Source organism: Cyprinus carpio, chromosome A14 (genome assembly GCF_018340385.1).
Source record: "Cyprinus carpio isolate SPL01 chromosome A14, ASM1834038v1, whole genome shotgun sequence".
NCBI classification, from domain to species: domain Eukaryota; kingdom Metazoa; phylum Chordata; class Actinopteri; order Cypriniformes; family Cyprinidae; genus Cyprinus; species Cyprinus carpio.
Window position 1 is genome coordinate 28,279,780 of NC_056585.1, and position 27,097 is coordinate 28,306,876.

The following is a 27,097-nucleotide window of genomic DNA, read 5'->3' on the forward strand; positions in this document are numbered from 1 at the left end:
CCACAGTGGTACATAGGGACATGTAGAACAAGGGTCTGGTGGAGACTGCAGAAAACAATTTGATTTTCATATATATTATACATTTTTTATTTTGGTTTATTTTTTGTTCCTGATTTTGGCATGCAATTATTAAAGAATGAAACCGTGAAATCACATAAACAGTTTGGTTTTGTCCTTTTTTAATTTTTTTCCCTAACTCTATTTTGATTTTATCCACATAAGCAGGGTACACCATACAATAGCAACATAACATAACATAACATAACATACTACTGAACTACTGATAAGTATTAACCTAAATAAGTAGTAAATAAATTGTGCTAATAAATAAGTGGAGATGCTGAAGCACCTTGTAGGTATTTTATGAGTGAATCTGTTAAAATAGCCTATTGAAGAGACCAGACATGAGCTACTCCCACAACTATGCCTACAGTGATAAGTACTTATTACAACAAAGAGAAATATGAGCAATATGAAATGCCTAAAATAGTCTAACAGACAACAAAGGCAACAAAATAAAAGCTACATTTTGTAATTTATTCTTACATGTTAGCCAGCTAGCTGGCTAGTTAGTCTAATTAGCATACCCATACCTTTCATTTAAATTTTGTGCATATGTACAGTGGAAAATGACATACTTAAACTTAATTATTTCATTTGATGAATGCTAGATTATAGTCCTAATCATGGTCTTTTTCAAAAGACATTTAGAAAATAAAGTAAAATTAAATAAGCAGTTAACTCAAGCAAAAACATTCCATGGTGTCAGTGTTGCCAGTTGAGATGTTCTAAAAGTACATAATACTACATAAACATCATGGGCTAATACACAGTCCTTAACTTGTGATTTTTTTTTATCTCTATATTGATATTATTCTGCTCCTCTTCTTTGCGTCGCTTCCTGCCTCGTGCCGCTGATAATTTTCTTTTTTCAGTATTTTGTTTAGAAATAATGCTTTAAGAGCACATAAATGGCAAAACTATTTTAAGTGCGTGCGCCATGCATAATGCGTTATGATGATGTATTACAATTACGTCATGATGCAAAAACTGTTTAAATTAGTCCAACATGATGTTGTCAAATCTTATGATTTTTCGTTGATGTCAATTTTATTTTATTCTAACATTATTTTGATCAGTTTGATGATCGATCAGTACTAAAATTTTGTTAACTGTCAAATTATTTTGCTTAATAGATGGGTGTATGAATGCACGATGGTCACAAAAAAAAAAAAAAACACTTTCCTGCGGTGCCCCCCAGTCATTTTGCGCTCTAGGCAACTGCCTATGTCACCTATGCCACGGGCTGGCCCTGCTGTAATGTAACAGGCTACCGCTAACAAGCGGCTAACCATGTCCCTTTAATCGCTTCGTAGAACGCATAATTTGTTTTATGTGCCTTTTTGAATATGGAATCAGCCACACCTCTAACCCAGTTGGGGGTGTTTGTGGTCTGCATAGAGCTCTTTTTGTGGTCTGCACAGAGCTCTTATTTGACATCGTCTCAAGTTACTGTAACCGTTATATGCCATGCAAGTCTTTTTTTTTTTTTTTTGCCACGCAAGTGAGACAATGTGTGTTTCTGTTGTCTTTGACAGCTTTTAGGTGCGTTATTGGCAGCGCCACCCTCTACTTACATGAACACGTCACCACCGCATCAGCATGGAAAACATGGGGAAGTTTTTAAAGAGAATTATCACAAAACCTATTCTATATTCTATAATTAAATCAACTAATATTCGAAAATCGTGACCCATCCCTAGTATATAGTACACAGATATTTGATTATAGATATTTGATTACTTTTGCTACAATGTGACAAAACATATGAATTATTTAATTTGTAATTATTTTAATGTGAAGTATTTAACAATTAGGGCTGCTCAATTAATAGTGACATGGCTTATTGTGGTAATAATGAATGTGTGTGTATATATAGTAAATTCTGTTCAGGTCCTGGAATCTGAACAGCTGAGACTCTTTCAGGATTGTGATATTTCACCAAAATCAGTATAATAATCAGTCTTAATTAGTCAGTAATCAGTCTTAACTGAAAATGAACAATTAGGAGTATGTGTGTATTTACTTGTTTATTTGTTCTTGTTTAACAGATTAATGTGCGTGTGACTACTATGGATGCAGAGCTGGAATTTGCTATCCAACCCAACACCACTGGCAAACAGCTCTTTGACCAGGTAAGTGTTTGCATTTAAATTGTTTTGAGTATAATACTAATTTACTATTTTGAATAAAATACAAATTTACCAGCCAGAGGCCCATTTTAGAAATGAGGTTAAAGGGATAGTTCACCCAAAATTGAAAATTTGATGTTTATCTGCTTACCCCCAGGGCATCCAAGATGTGGGTGACTTTGTTTCTTCAGTAGAACACAAATTAGTTGCAGTCTCGCAGTCTACAATGCTTATCAATGGTTACAGAATCTATTAGAGAAAATAAAACATGCACAAAAATCCAAATTAAACCCTTCGGTTTGTGATGATACATTGATGTGTAAAGACATAAAACGATCAGTCTGTGCTAGAAACTGAACAGTATTTATATCGTTTTTATTATCTCTGATTCACGCAATGTCCAAACTGTTAGAACTCTTGTGAACGTGCTTCACAGCAGCCTGCATCATCATCTTCTTGTGGCTTTATGGCAGATCGCAGACTTATGAGTACATTACCGCCACCTATCACTCAAGTGGACCATTGACACTCCCGATTTATTTAGAATATATTTAATTATCCCACAAAATAACTTGAGATTCACTTGTGAGTGCAGTTAAACAGTTTATTAGGAACAATCAAAGATGAATTTTTAGCATCATTACTCCAGTCACAAAAAAAAAAAAAAAAACATTTTTTATTATTATTATTATTATTATTATTATTAATGTTGAAAAGAGCTGAGAAGAATTTTTCAGGTTTTTTTGATGAATTGAAAGAACAGCATTGTTTATAACATGATTATTGTGTTTATCATCACGTGTGTGCTAAATAAAAGTTGTAATTTCTATATATATATACTGACTCACAGCTTTTGAATCGTATAGTCTATATCAGGGGTCGGCAACCTTTGCGGCATGACGTGCCATTTTTAATTTTTATGGTTAACCACTGTGCCAACATCGCCCAAAACCCACGCCCCAACCCAAACCCCCCCACTCCCCTGATAAGACCATACTGAACACCACTGTATGTGTGTCTGTGTGTGTGTGAGACAAGGCTAATGCATTAAAACCGTTCAGTTTAATCACTGTTCTATTAATGCGCTGTATTAATTGATGCGTGCATGCACACACACCACGCGCACACACAGAGATCTGTGTTCGATGTGCAAAAAGTAACATTCAAAAGCTCAGAAACTTGTCAGCGCTGCCACGCGACTTTTATTAATCAATACTGAATCGCTACATTATATTTCTCAGCAACGAGGGAGGTAAAATCGCTGTTTTAAGTAACTAAACTCAGCTGTATTGTTTGTAGAGAGAGAGACAGACACAGACAATTTATACATCTCTCTCTCTCTCTCTTTCTCAAATTGGCAATATTTCAGAAAATTTTGCATCACTGGATATAGCTGTCAGTCATTTAACATTTCTATCATAAAACGTATCATTAAAAGTTGACTAATATTAAATGATTTGCACCTTCGTCTTACCTTGCTCTCTTTAACGTTAAACTGATGCTTCATGCTCTGCTTCTGTCAACAGTAAACCCCGCCTACTTTGATTTGATTTGCCATCTCAGTCATTTTGACATTGACGAGCACTGTTAGACCGCTGAGTCTTTGATCTGAGGCGCCTAGTATGTGCAGCGGTCACGCGCGCATCCGTAGACTAGCGCAAGTTAATTCTCACACTTTAATAGTATTTATAGTTCCTAACAGGCTGTGTGACTATGATAAATTATTACCTCAAAATGTACGTCAGTATGTAGTTTTTCCTATTGCTCACGTGCCACTGCTTATCCCTCTGCATGCCACTGTTGGCACGCGTGCCGTAGGTTGCCGACCCCTGGCCTATATTGTTACACTTGGAGTAAGACTGGAGTAATGATGCTGAAAATGTAGCTTTGATCACAGGAATAAATTAAATTTTAAAATATATACAAATAGAAAGCAGTTATTTTAAATAGTAAAATATTTCACAATATTACTGCTTTAGCAAATGCAACTATGTATTTTGGATCAAACAAATGCAAGCTTGGTGAGCAGAAGATAATTCTTTACAAAAACATGAAAAATCTTACTGTTCAAAAGCTTTTGACTGGTATTGTGTCATGTTAAAATATAGAAATGAATATCACATACCTGGCATTTCCAAAGTGTATATTGTTTTTGTGCTCTGAAGGACATACATTTTGAAGAGACTCATGGGAGTGTGTGCCCCGCTTGGTCTTAGCTGTGTTCCAGGTTCCTGAGTGGGCTGCTTATTTGCATTGGCTCGCTTTGCAACAGGTTCTTTTGCAATGTTATCCTCACATCTGAAATAAAGCATGCATGCTGTTTACACAAATAAACTACATTATTAACATTATTGTTATGGTCACTGATACTAATACTATTTTATAGTAAAAAAAAAAAAAAAAAACAATTATCACATAGCACACACATTATCAGTGATTTTTACAGCTTACTTGATACATTTACAACTCAGAGGATCCCGGGTATAACACATTCAAAATATGTACACCAGAGCAAATATTCATGAACAGTAGCTTAGTTACATTCATATACACAAGCATGCTTTGTATGTAGGTTTTATATATATATATATATATATATATCTATATATATATATATATATATATATATATATATATATATATATTAGGGCTGTCAAATGATTAATCACGATTAATCACATCCAAATAAAAAGTTTTGTTTACATAATATATGTATGTGTACAGGGTATATTTATTAAGTATATATAAATACACACACATAAATTATATATTTAGAAAATATTTACATGTATATACATTTATATATTTATATTCTTATATTATATATAAATATATTTAATATATAAACATAACATATTCTTCTTAAAATATATACATGCATGTGTGTGTATTTATATATACATAATAAATATACACAGTATACACACATATATTATGTAAACAAAACTTTTATTTTGGATGTGATTAATCGTGATTAATCATTTGACAGCCCTAATATATATATATATATATATATATGTGTGTGTGTGTGTGTGTTTTTTATAAGCATATATGGCTATATTCGTGAACAGAGAATAGCCTATCACAGTAAAGTTTTGTCTAATCATTATTACTGACATTAGGCTAGTAACATTATAACTCATATTTTTTATATCGTATTGCTGTTTATGTTTGGAAAAAGTCTAACTAGTAACATGTACAAGTTATGTGAAAACTAATACAAGTACGTTAATAAAAAAAATACTTGCTCATGTTTAGGATCTCTGCTGGATCAAGCCGCTGCATCAATAATCCAAAGGTAATCCAAAGCTTTTTGAGGCGAATTCTGTCTTATTCCTCTCAGCACGAAGCGAAAAGTAAAATTTAAAATACTCGCTGCTTTGTTTGCTCTGATGTGTGGGCAGTTACCTGCCGTGAGCTTCACATGGAGGATTGTAATATCAGTAGCGTGCTCACCACGTGGGTGTGGTCACATTAGATATAATGAAGGGAGACGTGAAAGACTGGACATTGCGTTGGTTTCATATGGATTACAGAATATTTGTTTTCGATAAGACTTTATTCGTTTTTTTTTAAAAAAGAAATGTCAAGCTTTCTATAGATATATCTCTCATATCTCTGTGTTGAGTATTTGCTGAGTTACAGTTCATTTTAATGACGCGTTTCTAAATGAAGATCACCGAGGACCAAGGTGGCAGACAGCGCACCCTGTTTGTTTTCTTTATTTTGTAAATGCACAAAGTTTTATTGTTATTATGTGTGTATAAAATATACACAAAAATATGACCCAAAAAGCTCAACCTAGATTTTGGGCAGAAACAAAATAAGGATTTTTTTAGAGCGTAAATCTAAATGTTTATCTAAATTGAAATTTTGTAAATACATATGCAAAATCTTATATTAAAGGGGTCATATGATGCTTTTTTTAAAGATCATTATCTTGTGAATTTGGAGTAACAGAACATGCTTTAATGTTCAAAAAACACATTTTTTAAATACTGTACATTATTTTTTCTTTATTAACATGACACAGAGCAGCAGGTGTAGGTGTACTATATTAATATCCAAATCACAGATCTAATGTTACACATTAAAATTTAACACAGTGGTTTGCTTTCACTTAAGACATACCGATTTATATGAATACTCAACAAGACAGATATATTTTGAAGTTATTCAGTGTTGCATTTTAGGTAGCTTTCCATGCACGCAGGTGATTCAGTCAATGCAAGTAACACATTGAGATATTTTTTGTGGCTTAGCCTATTTCATTTAAAAACTAGCTCTTCCCGCATCATTTTCTCATTTATGCATGTTGTTTTTATAAAAACCAAAATGTGCGCAAATATATTGTTTTAAAGGTGTTCATTATCTGGTAAGTGTAAGATTATCTGGAAACATCAGATGCAATTAAGTGCTTTGCTTCCTATAAACATTCACCGTGCTATACATGCAGTTTGCTGACAATTCTGGAATTTCGGTCAAATACATGCTTATTTCACTGCTTATAAAACACAATATGCTTCGAATGATTATTCATATCTAGCCTATAAATACACTACATTAGCAACAAGACAAAGGCATGTAGTTTTTGTGAGAACAGCATTGACAGCAGCAATAGTTGTCCCCTCCACCATGTTTAGAGTTTATGACCCGCCCAACTCGGAAACTCTGGTTTCAAAATGATTTCTGAATTTACCAGTAGTAAATATGACTTGAGAGGCTGTTCACGTCCAATTTCCGATTAGGAAACTCATATTTACGTTAAATCCGATAGCACATGAAGACAGCCTAAACGCATGGCCATGAGAAATAAATGTAATTCTCTCAATATATGAAGTCGTGATCCCCCGAACATGTCCCCTTCCTGCCATCTTTTTGATAATTTTGTCATGAAAATATTTTTATATTTTAAATAACACATTAGGCCTACATATAATTATCACAGAAACAAATCCACAGCTGAACCGTGGCAAAAAGTAGTGGTGTTTTCGTAATTAGCATAACCTAATTGAAGGAATTAGTTGAATAGATTAAACTCACTTGTTAAGACAGTGACTTGCTCCCACCTAGTGACTGTTGATTAACATATTGACATATGTCTGCCTTCAAATTTTAAACATTAGTTTCATAACATTTTATACATTTTGTACGCTAATTGCAGTGTAAATGCATTTAGTAATGATGGATCTGATGGATTTTGACGACACTGATTGGATTTTTACTAGTAACAGCCCTTTATTATTTTAACTGAATTTATCGATTGGAATTAAGACCGTGGCATTCCATATTCATTCATTGTTCAGATGAGCATGATGCTTGTATGTTCAGTGCATGATGTGTGTTTCACATGTTCAACCCCCCACATGAAACTGACATAATAACCCGTAATATAAGATTATGGCCTAAGTTATTTATCCCACACTATCAACAGACGCGTGTGTATGGTACACTTCTTGTACTTCGTTTGAGCACCACAAGGTGTCACTGTGGCCTCAAAGCTTTCCCCTCGCCTCTGGCTCCATTGCTATTCCTGAGGTAAAACACGGCCTCCTCATTACCTTACAGACAAAGAATTGTAGAAATAAAATACAAAAGTTAAAATTAATTAATGTAGAAATAAATAAATGTGAAAATAAATAAAAGTAGAAATAAATAAATGTATAAATAAAATGTGGAAAAAAATACATAAGGAAATAAAAGTATAAATAATTTTTTATATTATTCTTTTTTTTTTACTGTTCTCTGTATATTTATTTATTTATTTATATATTTATTTATTTTTAAATTTTTTAATTTTTTTTGTACTTTATTTATTTATTTCTAATTATGGCAGGATTGTCATTCCATAACATGCATATTTATTTGAGCAGGACCATTTTTAAATGGTAGTTTTAGGGGTAGGAAAATAAATTGATGTGTCGATTTATTGTGATATTTTTCCCCGGCCATGATGCATTATCGATACTCTGGCACCAAATATCGATATTTTTTTAAACATACAAAAGATTTAAATTCACACCTACTCTGTGGCTGTTTACCTCTTTGGCTGGAATCTCAGATTTCAGATGGTCAGATGAATGGGAATATGTAATTCACAGCGAAGAAGAAATGCGAGCGTAATGGTAGACAAACAACAAATCAGAGATGCACTGGCGTTTATGGAGATGAGAACAAAAAAACTGCCCCGGAACAGCTATCAGTGTGGAATGTAGGTATCGATCACATTATCACTGCAGAGCGCATATTGAGTCCGTAAGTAGCCTAAAACTCATAAAACGTCCAGTTTTATGTCAACAAAACTGGATGCTCTCTCTCCCTCTCTCTTTAGATATTACAAGTGCGCTTTAAGCAGTGTGGACAGTGGGCACTGACTGGCAGAAACATAAATCTGCATCTATGGCATGGATGATGAAACAAAACCTTGTCAGAGCCTTAATGCGGTGCAGAAGTGTGTGCTTGCCGCACGTCTACATTTGAAATAAACTTGAGCATGCAAAAGACAATGTGAACAGCTATGTCATGTGCGGGGGCTCCGTTTTTTATGATGAGAGGAGAGGAAAGGTTGAGAAAACACTCCAGGTAAATTTTTAAATGTACCAGGTTTATATATATATATATTTGTCTAACTATGAAAACAAAATGCCTGTGAAAAGGTTAAGAGCAAGTTTTCTCTCTTTATTCAAGTCCAATTTGATACAAGAATAAAATGATAAATTAACATGTTAAATTTGATTTACAGACCTTTTTGTGTCAGTTATCAGTTTGGACTTGAATAAAAAGAAAAAACTTGCTGTTAACCTTTTCACAGGCATTTTGTTTTCATAGTTAGACAGATATCGCGATGTATTGTTATAAGATTGTATAGCAATATATCCATTATCACAGAATCACTGTATCCGTGATATTATCGTATCGTGGACCATGTATCGTGATTCATACCGTATCGTGAGGTACCATGCAATTCCCACCTGTAATAGTTTTCTACATAACATCAGGGATGCAGAGCACATTAGTAAGACCGCTGTATGCAGAGCGGTAAGGAAAGTGTGCCTCGCTCTCACGCTCTTTATGATATTTTTTGTGTAGTTTCCTGAGCACAAACCCATCGAAAATTATGCTGATTATTGTATGGAATGGAAGGTTGCCATATGTTTAGTTTGAGATATATGTCGTTACCACCACCGCTGTTAAATTGTTTTGGTCAGCTTTATTTCCTACAAATACAAAAGCAACATTTCCTGATGGATTTTAATATTCTTCCAATACTTGGTATCGTGGCCATTTAATTATGTGAAAAGAGCATTAGACTATGTAAAAAAAAAAAAAAAAAAAACCTGCTGCACATTGAAATAGACACTGCATGATATTAAGTATGATATGATATTAGGTTTTCATAGTCGCTAAACTCAGAGTCAACCTACTCAGAGCTGGTTGAACCTTCTTGTTGAAATGGGCCCCAGGTCCTTGCTTTGTGTTCCTCATTCAAATATTTTGATTGCAAAAGTGTCTCTATTTTGCGTATTTCAGAAATGTAATTGTTCTCTGTTGCTCTTGTGAAGAGACCCATTAGAAAGCTTGCAAGTCAGGCATTAGATTTCTGTCACAAATCTAGGGTAGTCTTTTAAGCTGTGCTGCACAAACCGGCTTTTACACAAGAATTGGAAATTATATCACAGCAGTGTAAGGTCAGTTCTGCTACAGTTCTGTGTCTATGATATTAGTAAGCTATTTTCTCAAGTAGCATTAACAAACGCTTCTTTGTAACTTATTATGCCACTCAGACCACTGACTTTTGAGATCTTGTGCTCAAATGTTCAACTAGGTGGTCTGTGTTAACAAGCTCCCTGGTCATTTACTGAAATATTTACTAATTTAATCACTTCCCTACAGTGACTGGGAGGGGACGTGTTTGGTTCACTTAGTTTTTTTTATTGTTGCCACGACATATTAACTTATGGAAACATAATAAAATGTCGTGGCCACGAGATATGAATTAGTGGGAATGTCATATTAAAGGGTTAGTTCACCCAAAAATTTTAATTAGCCCATAAATTACTCACCCTCAAGGCATCCTAGGTGTATATGACTTTCTTCTTTCAGACGAATCTAGTCAGAGTTATATAAAAAATTGTCTTTGACCTTTCAAGCTGTTTAATGGCGCTCAGTGGGTGTTGCAGTGCTTCAGTCTAAAAGTGAAAAGTGAAAAAAGCACCCATCCATAATAAAAAGTGTCTCACACGGCTTTGGGTGGTGAACAAAGACCTCCTGTAGTGAATCAAACAAACCCTTTAAATAAAAATGAGCGCTGCACGTTCAAAGTCCGGTGCTGCACTGCTTTGTGTTCTGCTGGCAGAGAATAAATGAGCATTTTCAATAAAACTGTTGTTTTGTTCAGAGTTCAGACAAATGCAAAAATCAACCCACCCTTCAAACATACAAACAAACATAAACTTAAATATCAACCAGAAGACAAATCATAATAAAAATCAAAACAAAAAACTAAACTGTATAGGTTGTGCAATATGTATGGTCTGCGATAATATTGTAATTGTTGTTTTGACAATGTGCGATCTGATATTATCGAGTATATCGCTTAAAGCAAACAAAACACACTTAGAGTTTGCGCATACATTACGTGATGAAGTCTAGTAGGTTAGACTAACGCACATTTACAGTGTGTTCTTTCACTTCATTAAGCAGCCTATTAAAATGAATTTAGAATTATCACAAAATTCAAGATACAGGGCAAAAAATGTATACATTTATATAATTTCATAAAGTTAATATAACAGGAGGAGTGCCGTTTTATCTCCAAAAGTCAGCATGATTACAAATATTATATTGATTTTATGCAACAGTTTAATAAACAAGTTAATATTAAAAGACTTACGTTTTAGACACCATATTTCCTGTTTTTGCTATATTTCTCCAACAAAAATCATTCCAAACAGCCACAGCACTGTTTTTCGTCTTTGAGCAACAGGACGCCGTTTTGTTCCTGAATGAATCAGCCATTTAAATGATTGTTCAATCGCAATGTCTCACTTAACAGTGACTTGATGCCACCTACTGGCAGTTTTAATTCCACATTTAAGGTACCTTTTCATTTTTTAAAAATATCAAAACATTATTTATGCATTTGTAACTGCAGATTAAAGTATTTCATGTTCCTCAGAGCTGCATTAAACAGTGTGTAAATACATCTAAATGCCACTTCTAATGCAGCTTCTGGGTTTCCGCTGCAAGATAAATTTTGTTGATACTAGGGCTGGACGATATGGCCTAAAAAAAAATTTTTTTAACCAAAAATCCGATTTACGATTTAAATAGATTTTTTCTCCCTACTTAAAATCAATATTCAGATGACAAAGAAATTGTTCAAAACAAGTTTTAACTTTATTTTGTTTTGATTTTCCCTTCTGGGATTTGATCTGGATTCCCCGTTCAGGTTAAATTGCAATCAGAAACAACAAGCCAAAAAGACAAGATGGCAGGTCCTGCCATTGTAAACCGTGAAAACGTTACATAAAATAAAATGTAACATAACATTCTTATCATACTGGATACAGTCTGTAAGACTGTCAAAGGTCTTTACTATTTATTTATTTTTTTCATGGGAGCCGCACTGATAGGGCAGAGTCAATCAGAGAACCGCTTTTACCGCAAAGTATCAAAAGCTAAATCTAGTCACAAAAAGCATGTCTTTTTATCAATCTGTCATCCCTGATATGCAATGCAATGCAATACAAAAGGGGCTATCATTCTTTATCATTTACCAGTCAAATTTGTAACTGAGACAAGATGATAAAAAAAAAAAAAAAAAAAAAAAAGCAGTATTACCATAGACTGTAAAAAAAATATGGACGTAGTGTCCGTGACGTCACCCATAGACTCCTCAATAGCGGTTTTGAAGCTCAAAGTGTGCAGAGCGGGCCGTCGCCATCTTGGCAACGCGTCACCGCGCGACTCTCCCGGATAATCGAAAATGGGCAAAAAGGCGGGAGCTGGTTGCTGAAGCCACGCCCACCTAGCGCGACGGCATTGTCAGCAGCGGCAATCCACCTGTCACTCAAGTGGCCACGCCCTTAATTATGCAGAACTTTAAGGCTTAATATAATTTAAACGGATGAGTTATAAAAAAATTCACCCCCCTCACAGTTGTCATGAAGGGAAAAATTAGCAATATAGACCAAAATAATTTTTTGCACCAGGCTGTAAACATGTTTTTTTTCTGCTGTAAAGTTGGGCATTTTAACACGGGGAGTCTATGGGACTGACTCCCTTTTGCAGCCAGCCTCAAGCAGCCAATATAATATCACATATATACGCAAAAAAATTATTGGCTTCACGAGAGAGAGCGCGAGGTTGCCGCTCGAGTATTACCTTAATGTTGGAAAGATTATACTAGCCCATCATGCATCTAACCATCCATGTGCACACTCTGTGTTAAGAGCTGTTAAGATTAAAACTGCCAACTCCGCAGTGAGTCAGTGTCATGGACGTAGGACAGAGCAAGTGTAAATATATTTTCTAGTCTATATCTCCATCTTGTTGTAAATAGAGCAGACAGTGTCTAACTGTGTCTACACCGTTAGATAACAAGAATAACAACGGCAGCTATTTTCATGAAAATCAAATACACTTCTTCAGTTTTTGAATTTTAGGTAGGCTATGTTTACTAAGGTTAGATTAATATATTAAATACATTTTAATTAGCCTAATACAATTAATAAAATTAAGAAGAATGTAATAATTTCGTTTTGAAAAATTGCCATTTATCTGCATGCATAATTTTTAGACAATTATCCAAGAATTTCGGTACAAACAGTAAACATTAGGCCTGCTAGAGACATTTTACGTCGGAGCGGGATCTGAGCGGGAATTGGTTTATGGCGAGGGTGAGCGGAATATTAACGGGGCGCTTGCTTGGTGCGGATGAGAGACTGAGTGGAGCGCACGTCCATACAGCGGGAAACATAGTGGGAAACGTAGCGGAGCTTCACACCATGGGCGGAGCGGGGGGTGGCTAATTGGGCTTAAGCCCCGAATGTTTTGTCAAAAGCCCCGAATCTTTTTTTAAAATAACTTCAACTTTGTTTCATTTCCTCTCAGTCTCTCAGACTGGAGCGGCAAAAAAAAGAAACAAAAGCTCTATTACCGTGCGTGGTGGCGAACGGTAATACATCGCGCATCACTCAGCTTGTATGCCAACTGCCAATAAAAACTAACGAAGAAGAATATAAATCTTCTTCTTCGTCGTTGTCATCAGGGGCTGGCAGGCTTTTTTATTTCACCGGCGTCGTAGCGAGCTCACTGGCTAACCGGCTGAAATGAACATTATGGACATAACAACATTTTTTAAAAGGATCACTAACAGTAAACCTCACCGGCCGGAGAGAGATTCAGAAGCAGCGTCAGAGGAACCGTGGACAAGTGTTAAAAATGTAACCCCCTCCCCCCCACCCAAAAAAAAAAAACCTAAACACACAGCTTGTATCAAATGCTTAAGCCCATTCTGAACTACGGGAGCCCTGAGTGGAGCGCCGGCGGAAAGAAAACCGATTTTCATTCAAACAAATCGATGTAAACTACACATTCGAGTTAATCGATAAAATCGATTTATCGCCCAGCCCTAGTTAAAACTGATTTCATTTGCTTGGTAACAGCCCACATGTAAGAATTTGACACAAAAAATGGTGTACACTTCTAGAAAAAATGGCTTAAAGGTAAAAATGCCCATGAAACTTTTTTTAAATGATTAATTAACGTTATGAACTGACCACACAGAATATGAAGAATATCAAAAAATTCAGGAGTCAGCTGTCCAAGGTAGTCCTTAAGATATCAGCGCAATAACACACTCAGCAAAATATAGTCTAATTTACATTATTGATAAAATCCCAGAAGATTATCAACATATTTTCTTGTCACTATCGCACACCCCTAGTTTGTTATTTAATTAATATAATAATTTATTAATAATAACTAATCAAATTAATAAAATTAATACTTTTGACTCATCCATTTTCTTAAAAATGGTTTAAAGGCTGAAATTTAAAGTTGATCATTTTATAAAACTTTTTGTTTTGTGAAAAAAAATCATGTCTCAGTCCACATGATTAAAATAGTCCTGTAGTATAGCGTCCGACTGGTACGACCAGCATTGAATTGTCCTGAGGTGTGGATGCATCCCGTTTCACTTTTTGCCTATAAGCAGGCAGGAGCAGAATGGAAGAGTGATCCAATTTGGGTGGGCGGGGAAGGAATTTGTTGGCGTCTCGGAAAGGAGAGTAGCACTGGTCCAGTGCACGATCACCACGTGCGTTGAGGATGATGTGTTGAAAATATTTTGGAGCTATTGTTCTGAAGTTGGCTTTGTTAATGTACCCCGTAACAATAAACGTTGCATCTAGGTATGCGGTTTCCTGCTCACTTATACAGGTGCTGGTCATTTAATTAGAATATCATCAAAAGTGGATTTATTTCACTAATTCCATTCAAAAAGTGAAACTTGTATATTATATTCATTCATTACACACTCACTGATATATTTCAAATGTTTATTTATTTTAATTTTGATGATTATAACTGACAACTATGGAAAATCCCAAATTCAGTATCTCAGAAAAATTAGAATATTACTTAAGACCAAAACAAAGAAAGGATTTTTAGAAATCTTGGCCAACTGAAAAGTATGAGCATGTACAGCACTCAATACTTAGTTGGGGCCCCTTTTGTCTGAATTACTGCAGCAATGCGGTGTGGCATGGAGTCGATCAGTCTGTGGCACTGCTCAGGTGTTATGAGAGCCCAGGTTGCTCTGATAGTGGCCTTCAGCTCTTCTGCATTCGTGTGGGTCTGGCATATCGCATCTTCCTCTTCACAATACCCCATAGATTTAGAGGTTAAGGTCAGGCGAGTTTGCTGGCCAATTAAGAACAGGGATACCATGGTCCTTAAACCAGGTACTGGTAGCTTTGGCACTGTGTGCAGGTGCCAAATCCTGTTGGAAAATGAAATCTGCATCTTCATAAAGTTGGTCAACAGCAGGAAGCATGAAGTGCTCTAAAACTTCCTGGTAAACGGCTGCGTTGGCCTTGGACCTCAGAAAACACAGTGGACCAACACCAGCAGATGACATGGCACCCCAAAACCATCACTGACTGTGGAAACTTTACACTGGACCTCAAGCGACGTGGACTGTGTGGCTCTCCTCTCTTCCTCCAGACTCTGGGACCCTGATTTCCAAAGGAAATGCAAAATTTACTTTGATCAGAGAACATAACTTTGGACCACTCAGCAGCAGTCCAATCCTTTTTGAAGCGAGACGTCCCTGACGCTGTCTGTTGTTCAAGAGTGGCTTGACACAAGGAATACGACAGCTGAAACCCATGTCTTGCATACATCTGTGCGTAGTGGTTCTTGAAGCACTGACTCCAGCTGCAGTCCACTCTTTGTGAATCTCCCCCACATCTTTGAATGGGTTTGTTTTCACAATCCTCTCCAGGGTGCGGTTATCCCTATTGCTTGTACACTTTTTCCTACCACATCTTTTCCTTCCCTTCGCCTCTCTGTTAATGTGCTTGGACACAGAGCTCTGTGAACGTTTTGTGTCTTGCCCTCCTTGTGCATGGTGTCAATGGTCATCATTTGGACAACTGTCAAGTCAGCAGTCTTCCCCATGATAGTGTAGCCTACGGAACTAGACTGAGAGACCATTTAAAGGCCTTTGCAGGTGTTTTTGAGTTAATTAGCTGATTAGAGTGTGGCACCAGGTGTCTTCAATATTGAACCTTTCACGATATTCTAATTTTCTGAGATACTGAATTTTGGTATTTTCCTTAGTTGTCAGTTATAATCATCAAAATTACAAGAAATAAACATTTTGAAATATATCAGTCTGTGTGTCATGAATGAATATAATATACAAGTTTCACTTTTTGAATGGAATTAGTGAAATAAATCAACTTTTTGATAATATTCTAATTATATGACCAGCACCTGTATTCCCATACAGTTCTTTGAGTGCCTGGTCTGTGTTGGCTTGAGGGGGAATGTAAACAGCTGTGATTATGATCACTGTAAATTCTCTCGGTAGCCAGATGGTCGACACAGAAGCATATGAAATTCCAGATCAGGGGAGCAGAAGGATTTAATAGCGTTTAGGTTCCTTTCATCACACCACAAGTTGTTGATAAAGAAACAAATGCCCCCGCTTCTGCTTTTCCCTGTGAGCTCTTTCGTTCTGTCCGAGTGGTGCATGGAGAACACTGTAAGCTCGATGGCTGAGTCTGGAACCACTGCAGACATCCAGGTTTCTGTGAGGCAAATAATGCCGCAGTCCCTTGTTTCTCGTTGGTATGATATGTGTGCCCGCAGTTCGCAAAGTTTGTTGTCCAGTGACTGAACGTTAACAAGCAAAATGGTTGGGAGAGAAGGTCGGAGAGGGCGACGAATGAGTCTGACAAGGATGCTGGCTCTCTTCCCTCTTTTCCAGCGGCGTTTCCTCGGTCGTGACCGTGCGGCCTAGACAAAGGGCACTGATGCAGTGTCTGTAAACAAAGTGTCGGCGTTCAAGAACTCAAAGTCGGGTTTGCGTTGCACGACGTAGGAACCAATGTTTAGAAGCGTGTGTCTATCTTAGACTGTTATACTAACAACATCCAACATGTAGAACAAAAAAATAACAAGTGAAACATACGAAAAACTGCAGAGTTTACTCAGAGCTCACAACATGGCTGCCATGCTCGATGCCATCTTGTTGAATAGTGTATGGAGCACGATGGCGCTTATATGGTATTACTTTTAATCGTGCAGATCCTAAAAAAGGTTTAAAATGTCTTAAATTTGAGCTTAAAAATCCTGCAGAAACCCTGCATAAACACAGTGATTTAGGTCATGAGAGAGTAAACAGCAGGAAAAGAAAACACATATGTAACAGTATATTGGATCCGGACTTTTGTCTATAAATGGGAAGCTGTCCAATGTATGTCCTGTCTGCCATTCATATTAACCAAACAACAGTTTTTTTTTTTTTGTGTTTTTTTTTTTTTAAATTAAGTTTTCTGCAGACATATAAGAGGTATTACAACCAGATGTAAAATGAAACGGTGTCTGAAAGAAAAAGGAAATCAACAGAACAGTTCCACACAGCAAGATAGACCTCTACCCAACAACCCCCCCCCCCCCCACCCCTAAGGCCACCCGTAGCACTCACAAGTAGATTAAAATTTAAAATAAATTAATTAATTAAAAAAAATATATATATATATATAATAATTAAAAAAAAGTAAAAAATAAATAAACAGTAATAAGACAGTAAACAAAAGAAGAAAAAGAAAAGTCTCCCCCCTCCCCACTGAAGACTAATCAAGAGGTCTTGACATCCCGATAGGGCCTTCAATAGTAATCAGTACAGGGCTCCAGGTTTTATGAAATAATCTCAGCGAACCTTTAAGAGAATGTCTAATTTTTTCAAGGTGGATACATTGCAATACCTCTCTTATCCAATCATCATGTGATGGAGGAGAAGCATGCTTCCATTTAAGGAGGTGGCACGCCTGGCCAGCAAAGTAGTAAAGGCAATGATGCAGTGGCGCTGTAGCTGGTATACATGAGATTGGGGAAAGGCCGAACAGGACAGTCAAGGAATTAGCGACAATAGTGTAATTTAGGGCCTGTGAGAGAGTTCTGAAAATGTCAGACCAATAATCTGATAGCACCGGGTATGACCAGAACATGTGAAGATGATCGGCTGGGGACGTCTGCATCTGTTACAGGCATCACTTCTGTTAGGAAACAGTTTAGCCCAGTCTGGCAATTAGTGAAATGAGCTCTGTGAAGCACTTTACATTGTATTAGGGCATGCCTAGCACAAATGGATGAAGAGTGAACTGAACTGAGAATGTTTTTCCACTGGTCATTGGAAATGTCAATGCCCAAATCATGCTCCCATGTTATCTTAAGGGAGTCAATCTGGGAAAAACTTCATGTTTACAGACGAGGACATAAATAATGCAGCAGCATGCTCGAATTTCCCGCGAAAACCTACTAGTACCACTCAAATCAGAAAAACAATTATTGTTAGCTAACCGTTGTGAATCTGGCTAAAATAAAGCAAATAGTTTTGAACACTGGCTGGTTATGTACTTGCTTAAATATTGATTTCGGATAATTTTTAAACCAAAAAAGTTATGGACTGCAGCTTTTATTTTTGTGCCTTTTCACACCAACAGCAGGGGCGCTTTTTACCCCAAATACCATACTTTATACATTTTCTTCCATGATTAAAAAACTGTAGCTTTAATTACTTTAAACAAAACTAAAATCATTAAATAAAACCTTTTTCCCAATATATATTCAATAGTTTTAGCAATTCTCATTTGCTACTTAAATCTACAACATAAAAAAAAAAATAATCAAATATTAGATCAAATTAACTTTCAGATTTATGTTGATTGTTGAATAATATTTATTTGTTTATGGTCATCCTGCAGGTCGTGAAGACAATAGGTCTGCGAGAGGTCTGGTTTTTCGGTCTGCAGTATGTGGACAGTAAAGGCTACTCAACATGGCTAAAGCTGAATAAAAAGGTAAGGCTTTCCCTCCCACTTTTACCTGTCTCTGGCTAATACTGCTGTTCGCGCACAGCCTCAGATGTGCGATTTAACTGGCTTCCTGTTCAACAGAACCAAAAAAAAACAGTGAGGGGAAAATTAGTCTGAGGTTAAAGATAGTGTGCTGTAAAAGTCTGTCTAAAAGCCTGAACTTTTCCCTTATAAACAGCTCTATGTAAACTTGCAAAAACAGACTTAAAATGTCTTCTACACACATCCACCTCTCTGCATGTTTCATAGAGATAGATATCATAACAGCAGGAACTGCCCTATGAAACAAGATGATCTATGGCAAGATTTTTTTAACAAGTGACTCCAGTGAAAAAGTATTTAGTTAAAACTCAGGAGTCTGCTGAGGCATACTAGCAATTTGCAACAGTTACAATGTGGCATTTTCTCAGTTTGAACTAAATGTCTTCCTGTAGCTCTAACAGTAGATCATGGCACAAGCAATGGTAAGGTCATGGTTTCAATTTGATGGGTTCGAAAGCAGAATTGATCAAATGTGTTCTGCCAAATGCATAGCAAGTCACTTTGGATAAAAGAGTCTGCCAAATGCATAAATGTAATGATTTGTATTATGTGTTTGTGTTTAACAAGAATTCTATTAGTGTTGTCACGGTACCAACAATTCAGTATTCGGTACCAAAACAAGTGAAAATCCACGGTTCTCGGTACCAATTTCGGTACCAAAGTAAAACACAAAAACATGCTAATTAAAAAATTTGACTGTACTTTCATTTAATTCAAACTGTGTACATATTTAATTTTAAAGGGATTTTGAAAACCTTCCAGAGTTATTCAGCCAAGAATAACAACTTAGTTTACAAATAAGTAAAAAAAAGCCCCAGAACTCTGCTTTTCTGACTGATATGACACAAACAATGTTAACCATTTGTACATTCTTTAACACGCATATTTTAGATTCACAATTCATTTAAAAGACTATGGTGTGTAAAAAATAATGTCCTCCATTTTTTAATTTTTTTATTTATTTTTTCATTTTTTTACCATAATAAAAAAAAGTATAGGAGCATTAAATGATTAATAAAGAAACTTAATTCTAATGCTCATTATATTAGCATTAGCCATGCTTATGCTAATGATTAACTACTCTAATAATAATGTTAATTCAATCCGACATTTAAATTAAAATATTGAATAATATTCATAACAGAAGCGGCGTTTCCCACAGACTTGCACTCTATTTGTGACAGCATATATACGCAAATTCATTCTCAGCCAGCAGGAGGCGCTTGTAGAGCGGGAGAGACCCCAGTAACGGCTGTAATCAAATAAGCACTCCGCTCACCCAAACGCTGGTTTATCAGGCATTACAGGCAAGGTGACATGTAAATAACATCTATAATTTTCTGAAGACAGTAAGTTTCCTTCAGAAATACAGTGATATAAAAACACCCGCACAGGGTTTCGACTTTGACATGAGCAGAGCTCATGTTCATTCAAAGAAGTCAAAGCCTTTTGGAAAATCTATTTGTGATGGTCAGTTTTGATATTGTAGCGGGCCGCCATGAATAAATCAATGTATGGGAAACACTAAACTAAAATGAAACTTACCTGCTTGAACTCTTTCATTTGATCTGGGTGTCTGTCTTTAAAGTGTTTTGTTTAGTTTGGTGTGTTTCCTCCTTTTGATGTTGCTATGTCTCAGTGCTTTATGAAGAGAGCGCATCTACACACCTTTCGGATGGCGCATGAAGAGCCGGGTTGACCGGGGTAATCGGTACCACTGGTACTTAAAAAAAAAAGCTAGTACCATAACGTTTTCATTTTTTTTTAGTACCGACATGGTACCTAAGTACTGGGTCTTTTGACAACACTAGTTGCTATTTTGTCTAGTTGTATATTGTATTATTTTGTTCTAACGGTGGTCTCTTCGCATCACAATAAATCATCCTTACTGTTTGTTAGCTTGTTGTTCAATTCTTTACACATTTTTGCTTTACTTACTGCAGTCATTAGTAGCTTGGATACTTGATTTAGGTTTTATGTGGCATTCCAGTAGCTTAAACAGCTGAATGTGGCATTAGCATGCCAAAGACATGGTTTTCAAACCCTCAATTCTCAGCGCATTTATGAACTGAATATATACCTTGCATGCAAGTTTCCTAAATCAACTTCTTCAGATCAGGGTAAATAAAGCTTTTTAATGTTTTCTGTAAAAATTTGGCGGGTGACTCAGCAGGATGTTAGAAAGGAAAACCCTCTACAGTTCAAGTTCCGGGCAAAGTTTTTTTCCAGAAGATGTTTCTGAAGAGCTGATCCAAGAGATAACACAACGTCTCTTCTTCTTACAGGTACTGGGGCAACTAGTCTATGCATACTTGCCATCGATTGCATTTTAGTTTTCAAAATTACTATTATATCTTGTTGTGTTTAGGATGGAAGGGGAAGTAATTTCAGTGGTGGTGATGGTGAACCAAAAACCATGTGGATGTAATTTTAAATTTTAAAACCATAGAATCATTTAGATGCATACCTAATTTTAAGGATAGACAATCTTTATACTGAGTCTTTTTTTTCCTGATGATTGTTATCAAAACAATTTCGGTGATGAACCTATATCATTTATATAAGGAAGTAAAATAATGATAAATGTGTTTTAAACAAAAAATCTTGTTAAATTGCACTAATAAAAAAAATGCTTTGCATTAACAGTGCTTGCATTTTTAGAAAGAAAAAAAAGCTGGTACACAGGAATAGAGTTCAGTGGTCCTTGTATCAAATGGGGTGTGCCGAAGCCGAATACCTTATTCGGAAGGGCACGGATAGTGGCTTCAAAATGAATAACAGATAACGAATAGTTCTGCCCCGAATATTCGGGCTGAGGCTGCAGCACAGTCTGGTGTTTGCTAGATTCACAGGTGAGCCAGGGGATCAGCGCAATATTTTACACAGACCTCTAAATTCACTCAGTTAGTGTGTAAAGTGAATGAACGTAAACTTTATGAATTAAAAGAGCGCAAATCATACACCACATTGCTGTTGCCACTCCGTGCATCTCTAAGAAATCAGAGCTTGTCAAGAGCAGTCTAATATTACCTAAAAATATTACATCATACATGTTCTACTATTTGTGTATATAAAAGGTAATGATTTAAACCTTATAGGCTACGATATGATACATGAATGAATAAACACAGCGCGATTGCCAAACAAACAGCTGTGTTGCCGTCTCTGCGCATCTCCGTCTCTCAAAAACCAAACCAGCTCTCTGTCTAGAGTATAGGCTAATAATCAACTTAAATACAGATACATTTTCTACTAGGCCTACATTTTTGCTTCCTTACATTTACATTTACATTTACATTTACATTTAATCATTTAGCAGACGCTTTTATCCAAAGCGACTTACAAATGAGAACAATAGAAGCAATCAGATTCAACAAGAGAACAATAACGTATACAAGTGCCATGACAAGTCTCAGTTAGTCTAGTGCAGAACACGTAGCCAGGGTATTTATTTTTTATTTTTTTAAAGATTATGATAGACAAGAAAAGTTAAGTGCTAGTATTAGTTGGTTAAGTGCTGGCGAAAAAGATGAGTCTTTAGATGTTTTTTGAAAAAATTAGTAAAGACTCGAATGGAGATCGGGAGGTCATTCCACCAGCTGGGGCAGTCCAGGAAAAGGTCCGTGAGAGTGATTTTGAACCTCTTTGGGATGGCACCACAAGGCGTCGTCACTTGCAAAACGCAAACTTCTGGAGGGCGCAAAAGATTGAACTAATCTTAAGCTTTTTGCTGGTTTGCGTGGCAAAAGCCCATTTGTTTAGTGAAGTAAAAAAAAGACTTGTTTTAAATAGTTCTGCATAAAGAAATGTTAGCCTTGAATAATTAATTCACTAAATGTTTGTCATGAAATCTTCCTACTTGTATGATAAATGTATTTAGAATTATTAATTTTATATTAAGAAACAATGAATAGGAAACAAAAAAGGGAAATATTTTTTCCATACTCTGTTGCTCTTTTTTTTTCCCAGCATAGGTTTTCCAGACCTGCGAATTACTTAGTGAAAATACTTTTTTAAATGCAGGAACCGGTGAGCCAAAGGGAATTCATGTTGTTTTACATAATCCTCTTAAAAAACATTACAAACACAGTAATATTTTACGACAAGTGTGTGTGAAGTAGCTAAATGGAACTGCCAGTCCGCTGTTAACAAAGCAGACTTCATTTCTTCTATTGCTACTCATTCTGGTCTCAGCCTCATGGCACTGACCTGAGACCTGGATCAAACCTGAGGACACTGCCACTCCCCGCAGCGCCTCTCCACTCATTTCACCTTGTTCCCACCCCCCTCGTACGACTGGGAGGGGGTGGAGTAGGTACTGGTCTCCTTATATCGAAAGATTGGAAATTTGATCTTCAACCACCACCTACAGGTCACGGTTCATTTGAATCACATGCTGTTTACTGTAACCCCACCCTGTTAAAGATCCACTTTGTGGTCATTTTATCGTCCCCCAGGTCAATTGGGAAAACTTCTTGGGGAGGAGTTGGACGTGATGCTATCAAACTATCCTGAAGATGGTACTCCTCTGGTTACTGCTTGGTGACTGACGCTTGTCAACATCCACCTAGATAAACCCAGGCTGCTGACTTCAACACTCTGCTCGCCTCATTTGATCTCAAGCGAGTCTCTACTACAGCGACTCACAAAAATCGGGCAACCAAACTGGACCTCATCTACAGCGCTGCTGTTGCTCAGTGGACAACACTTTAGTTACTCCACTGCACACCTCAGACCACTTTCCTCATTACTGCTAATCTAGCACTTACTCCTGAAGCGGCAACAAGCTCCAACTTGCGGGTCACCTTTCGACGAACCTAAGCTAATCTCTCTATCTCGCCTATCCTCTGTGGTTGCATCCCTCACTTCCTTCACTCTCACAGTTTTCAGCTCTGGACACGAACCAGTGCTACGGACACTTTTTTGTTCCACTCTGACCTCTGGCTTGGACACTTTTGCCCACTGTCGACTAGACCAGCACGCACCACCCCATCTGCCCCTGGCTGTCCGATGTACTCCCGTGAACATCGCTCTAACTCAGGTTGCAGAGGGGAAATGGCTTAAATCAAGAAACTCTACCGACCTCAAAAAGTGTGTATCATCTCTCCTCTCTTCCTTCTCTGCAAACGTCTTCACTGCTAAAACATCATATTACCACGACAAGATTAACAACTGTTGTGAGACGCTCGGACACTCTTCAAAACCTTCTCTTCTCTTCTTAATCCGCCTCCACCTCCTCCTCAATCGACTCTTACAGCTGATGACTTTGCAGTTTTCTTCACAAATAAGACAAGAACCATCAGTGACCAATTCTCCACACCGCAGACTGACGGATAACTTCACAACGACTAATGCTCACTCGTTCTCCTCCTCCTCTCCACTCTCAGAGACGGACGTTTCCAAACTTATCCTGTCCAGTCATCCTACTACTTGCCCACTGGATCCGATCCCAACTCACCTCCTTCAAGCGATTTCTTCTTCAGTCATACCTTCACTTACCTCACATTATCAACTCCTCTCTTCACTCTGGAACATTTCCCTCAGCATTTAAACAGGCTCGGGTAAGCCACTGCTGAAGAAACCATCTCTAAACCCAGCACTTCTAGAAAACTACAGACCGGTATCCCTTCTTCCATTCAATGCAAAGACACTCTAGAACGAGCTGTTGTTCAACCAGCTCTCTATGTTTTTCTTGTACAGAAGCACAACCTCCTGGCACAGCACAACCCAATCTGGCTTCAAAGTGGCCACTCAACTGATACTGCCCTGCTCTCGGTTAGTGAAGCCCTGCTACTGGCAAGAGCAGCGGTCAAAATCCTCAGTACTCTTTTGCTGGACCTGTCTGCTGCTTTTACACCTGTTAATCACCAGATTCTCCTATCCACCCTCAGAAAGATGGGCATCTCTGGAACCGCACTCCGTGTGCTTAACTCCTACCTGTCTGATAGATTCCTTCATGGTGTCTTGGAGGGTGTGAGTTTCTAAGTCACAACACCTTGCTACTGGGGTTCCTCAGGCTCTGTACTTGGACCGCTTCTCTTCTCCATCTACATGACGATTCAGGATCTCTCATTCAGAAGCATGGCTTTTTCCTATCCACTGCTACGCTGATGACACTCAACGTCTACTTCTCATTCCAACCAGATGACCCGAAGCCACGACGGTAGTTGCTACGCATTTCAGCTGTCTGAGTGACATTTCTAAGCTGGATGAATGACCATCACCTTCAGCTGCACCTTACTAAGACTGAACTGCCTGGTGTTTCCAGCTAATCCATCGTTTCATCACAACTTCTCTATAAAGCTGGGTTCGTCACACCATAACTCATTCCAGGACAGCCAGAAACCTAGGAAGTTGGATGGATCATCAGTTAAAGCTTCACCAGACCATATTGCTACAAAAGACCCGTCCTGTAGATTTGCCTTATTCAACATTAGGAAGAGTAGACCCTTCCTGTCAGAGCAATCCACCCAACTTCTTGTCCAATCTCTTCGTTCTCGTCCAGACTGGACTATTGCAATGCTCTCCCGGGCAGGCCTTCCCTGCATGTACTATCCAAGCCTCTACAACTGATCCGAATGCAGCAGCGAGGGTTGTCTTCATGAGCCGAAAAACAGCCCTGTTACTCCATCTCCTTAGCAGTTATCAGGTTTACACTGGCTACACCCCAGTACCCCCCCCCCACGCTCGCATCAAACAAATTCAAGGTACTGATGGATTCTTGCCTACAAAACGGACCCACTGGCACGGCGACAACTTACCTACAACATGCACTAGTTCAATCTTATGCACCTTCCAAAGTTTGCGCTCTATGCAAGTGAACGACGCTCTTGTGTTGCCATCCCAAAGAGGCTTCAAAACACTCTCAGGACTTTTTCCTGGACTGCTCCCAGCTGGTGGAATGACCTCCCGATCTCAATTCGAACAGCTGAGTCCTTTACACTCATTTTCAAAAAAATCTAAAGACTCATCTTTTTCGCCTGCCTTGAACCAACTAATACTAGTATACTTACCTTTTTTCTTTTTCTTTTCTATCATATTCCAAAAAAATAAAAAATTAAAAAACCTGGCTAACGTGTTTCTGTACTAGACTAAACTGAGACTTGTCATAGCACTTGTATTACCGTTGTTGTTTTCTCGTTGATCTGATTCTGTTTTCTTCTAACTGTTCTCATTGTAAGTCGCTTGGGATAAAAAAGCGGTCTGCTAAATGATTAAATGTAAATGTAAATGATTTTATAAATGAAATAAGCGCAATCTAAATAGCAGTGTGCAGTGCCTTTTCCATGCGTTTCCTGGAAATTACTTAAATCAATTTCCATATTTACAAATTGCATAGGAACCCTTACTGTTTTAATTTAGATACTTAAATATCTATTTATTGGATCACGAAAGGTCCTCAAGCTGGGACTCAAACTCACGTTGCTCTAAGCACAACCAGTGCGATTGTGCTTCGAGCAACGTGAGTTTGAGTATCTAATTGAGTATCAAAAATTAGTATTTTGAAGCACTGCCTATCAATGTCCGACAGTAACAGAGTACATTTACTTGAGTACAGTACGTAAGTACAATTTTGAGGGATCTGTACTTTTACTCGAGTATCATTTTTTGGGAGTACTCATGACTTTATCTGAGAGGCAAATATTGTACTCTTACTCCGTACATTTCTATCCATAACATGTAAGTACCAGTTACTTCTTTTCGGTGGAGGCCCCCGTTCCACAGGGAGACGGAAGTTTACCCCAATCCGCTCTTTGTTTTGTCCTCGTCTCAAGAAAATATCCGTGTCCACACGAAACCGCGGCAAAACGACGTATAGTATGCATGCCAGACCAAGCATGTGGCGCAGTAATTCTGCCACGAGAGATAGTACTAAACACTGGAGAAGAAGACTTGGTATATGGTAATAGACTAGGCTAAAAAATTGCGCTCTGGGACACAAACGCACATGGACACATACATTGATTAATCATGTGTTAATGTTAGTTAATAAAAAAGATCAATCCGTTCAGTGTTTGTTCATGTTTTTGTTGCTATTACGTGCCGTCGCGGTGTCTGCTTAGGGCGAGGCTGACGTGGGTTGCTCGACTTCCTCGGAAAAAAGAAAAATATCGGAAATGTGTTGGTTTCCCTCTCAAACGTGATTGGATCGTGCAGGCGCCACTGATTGGGACACAGCCTATCAGCAATCACATTCAGCTCTCCGCCAAAGACTTCATGACATCTGATTGAATTGCAGTACAGTACACACAC

General features: G+C 37.4%; 1 protein-coding gene across 1 annotated transcript; it reads left to right on the top strand.

Moving 5' to 3' along the window:
* Positions 1–1,802: 1,802 nt before the first annotated feature.
* LOC122147497 (radixin-like) lies at positions 1,803–21,125 on the top strand. The gene is made up of 3 exons (XM_042770474.1): positions 1,803–2,195; positions 18,692–18,787; positions 21,006–21,125. The coding sequence occupies exons 1-3, from the start codon at positions 2,133–2,135 to the stop codon at positions 21,084–21,086; spliced, it is 240 nt and encodes a 79-aa protein (XP_042626408.1). The 5' UTR covers positions 1,803–2,132; the 3' UTR covers positions 21,087–21,125.
* The last annotated feature ends 5,972 nt before the right edge of the window (positions 21,126–27,097 follow it).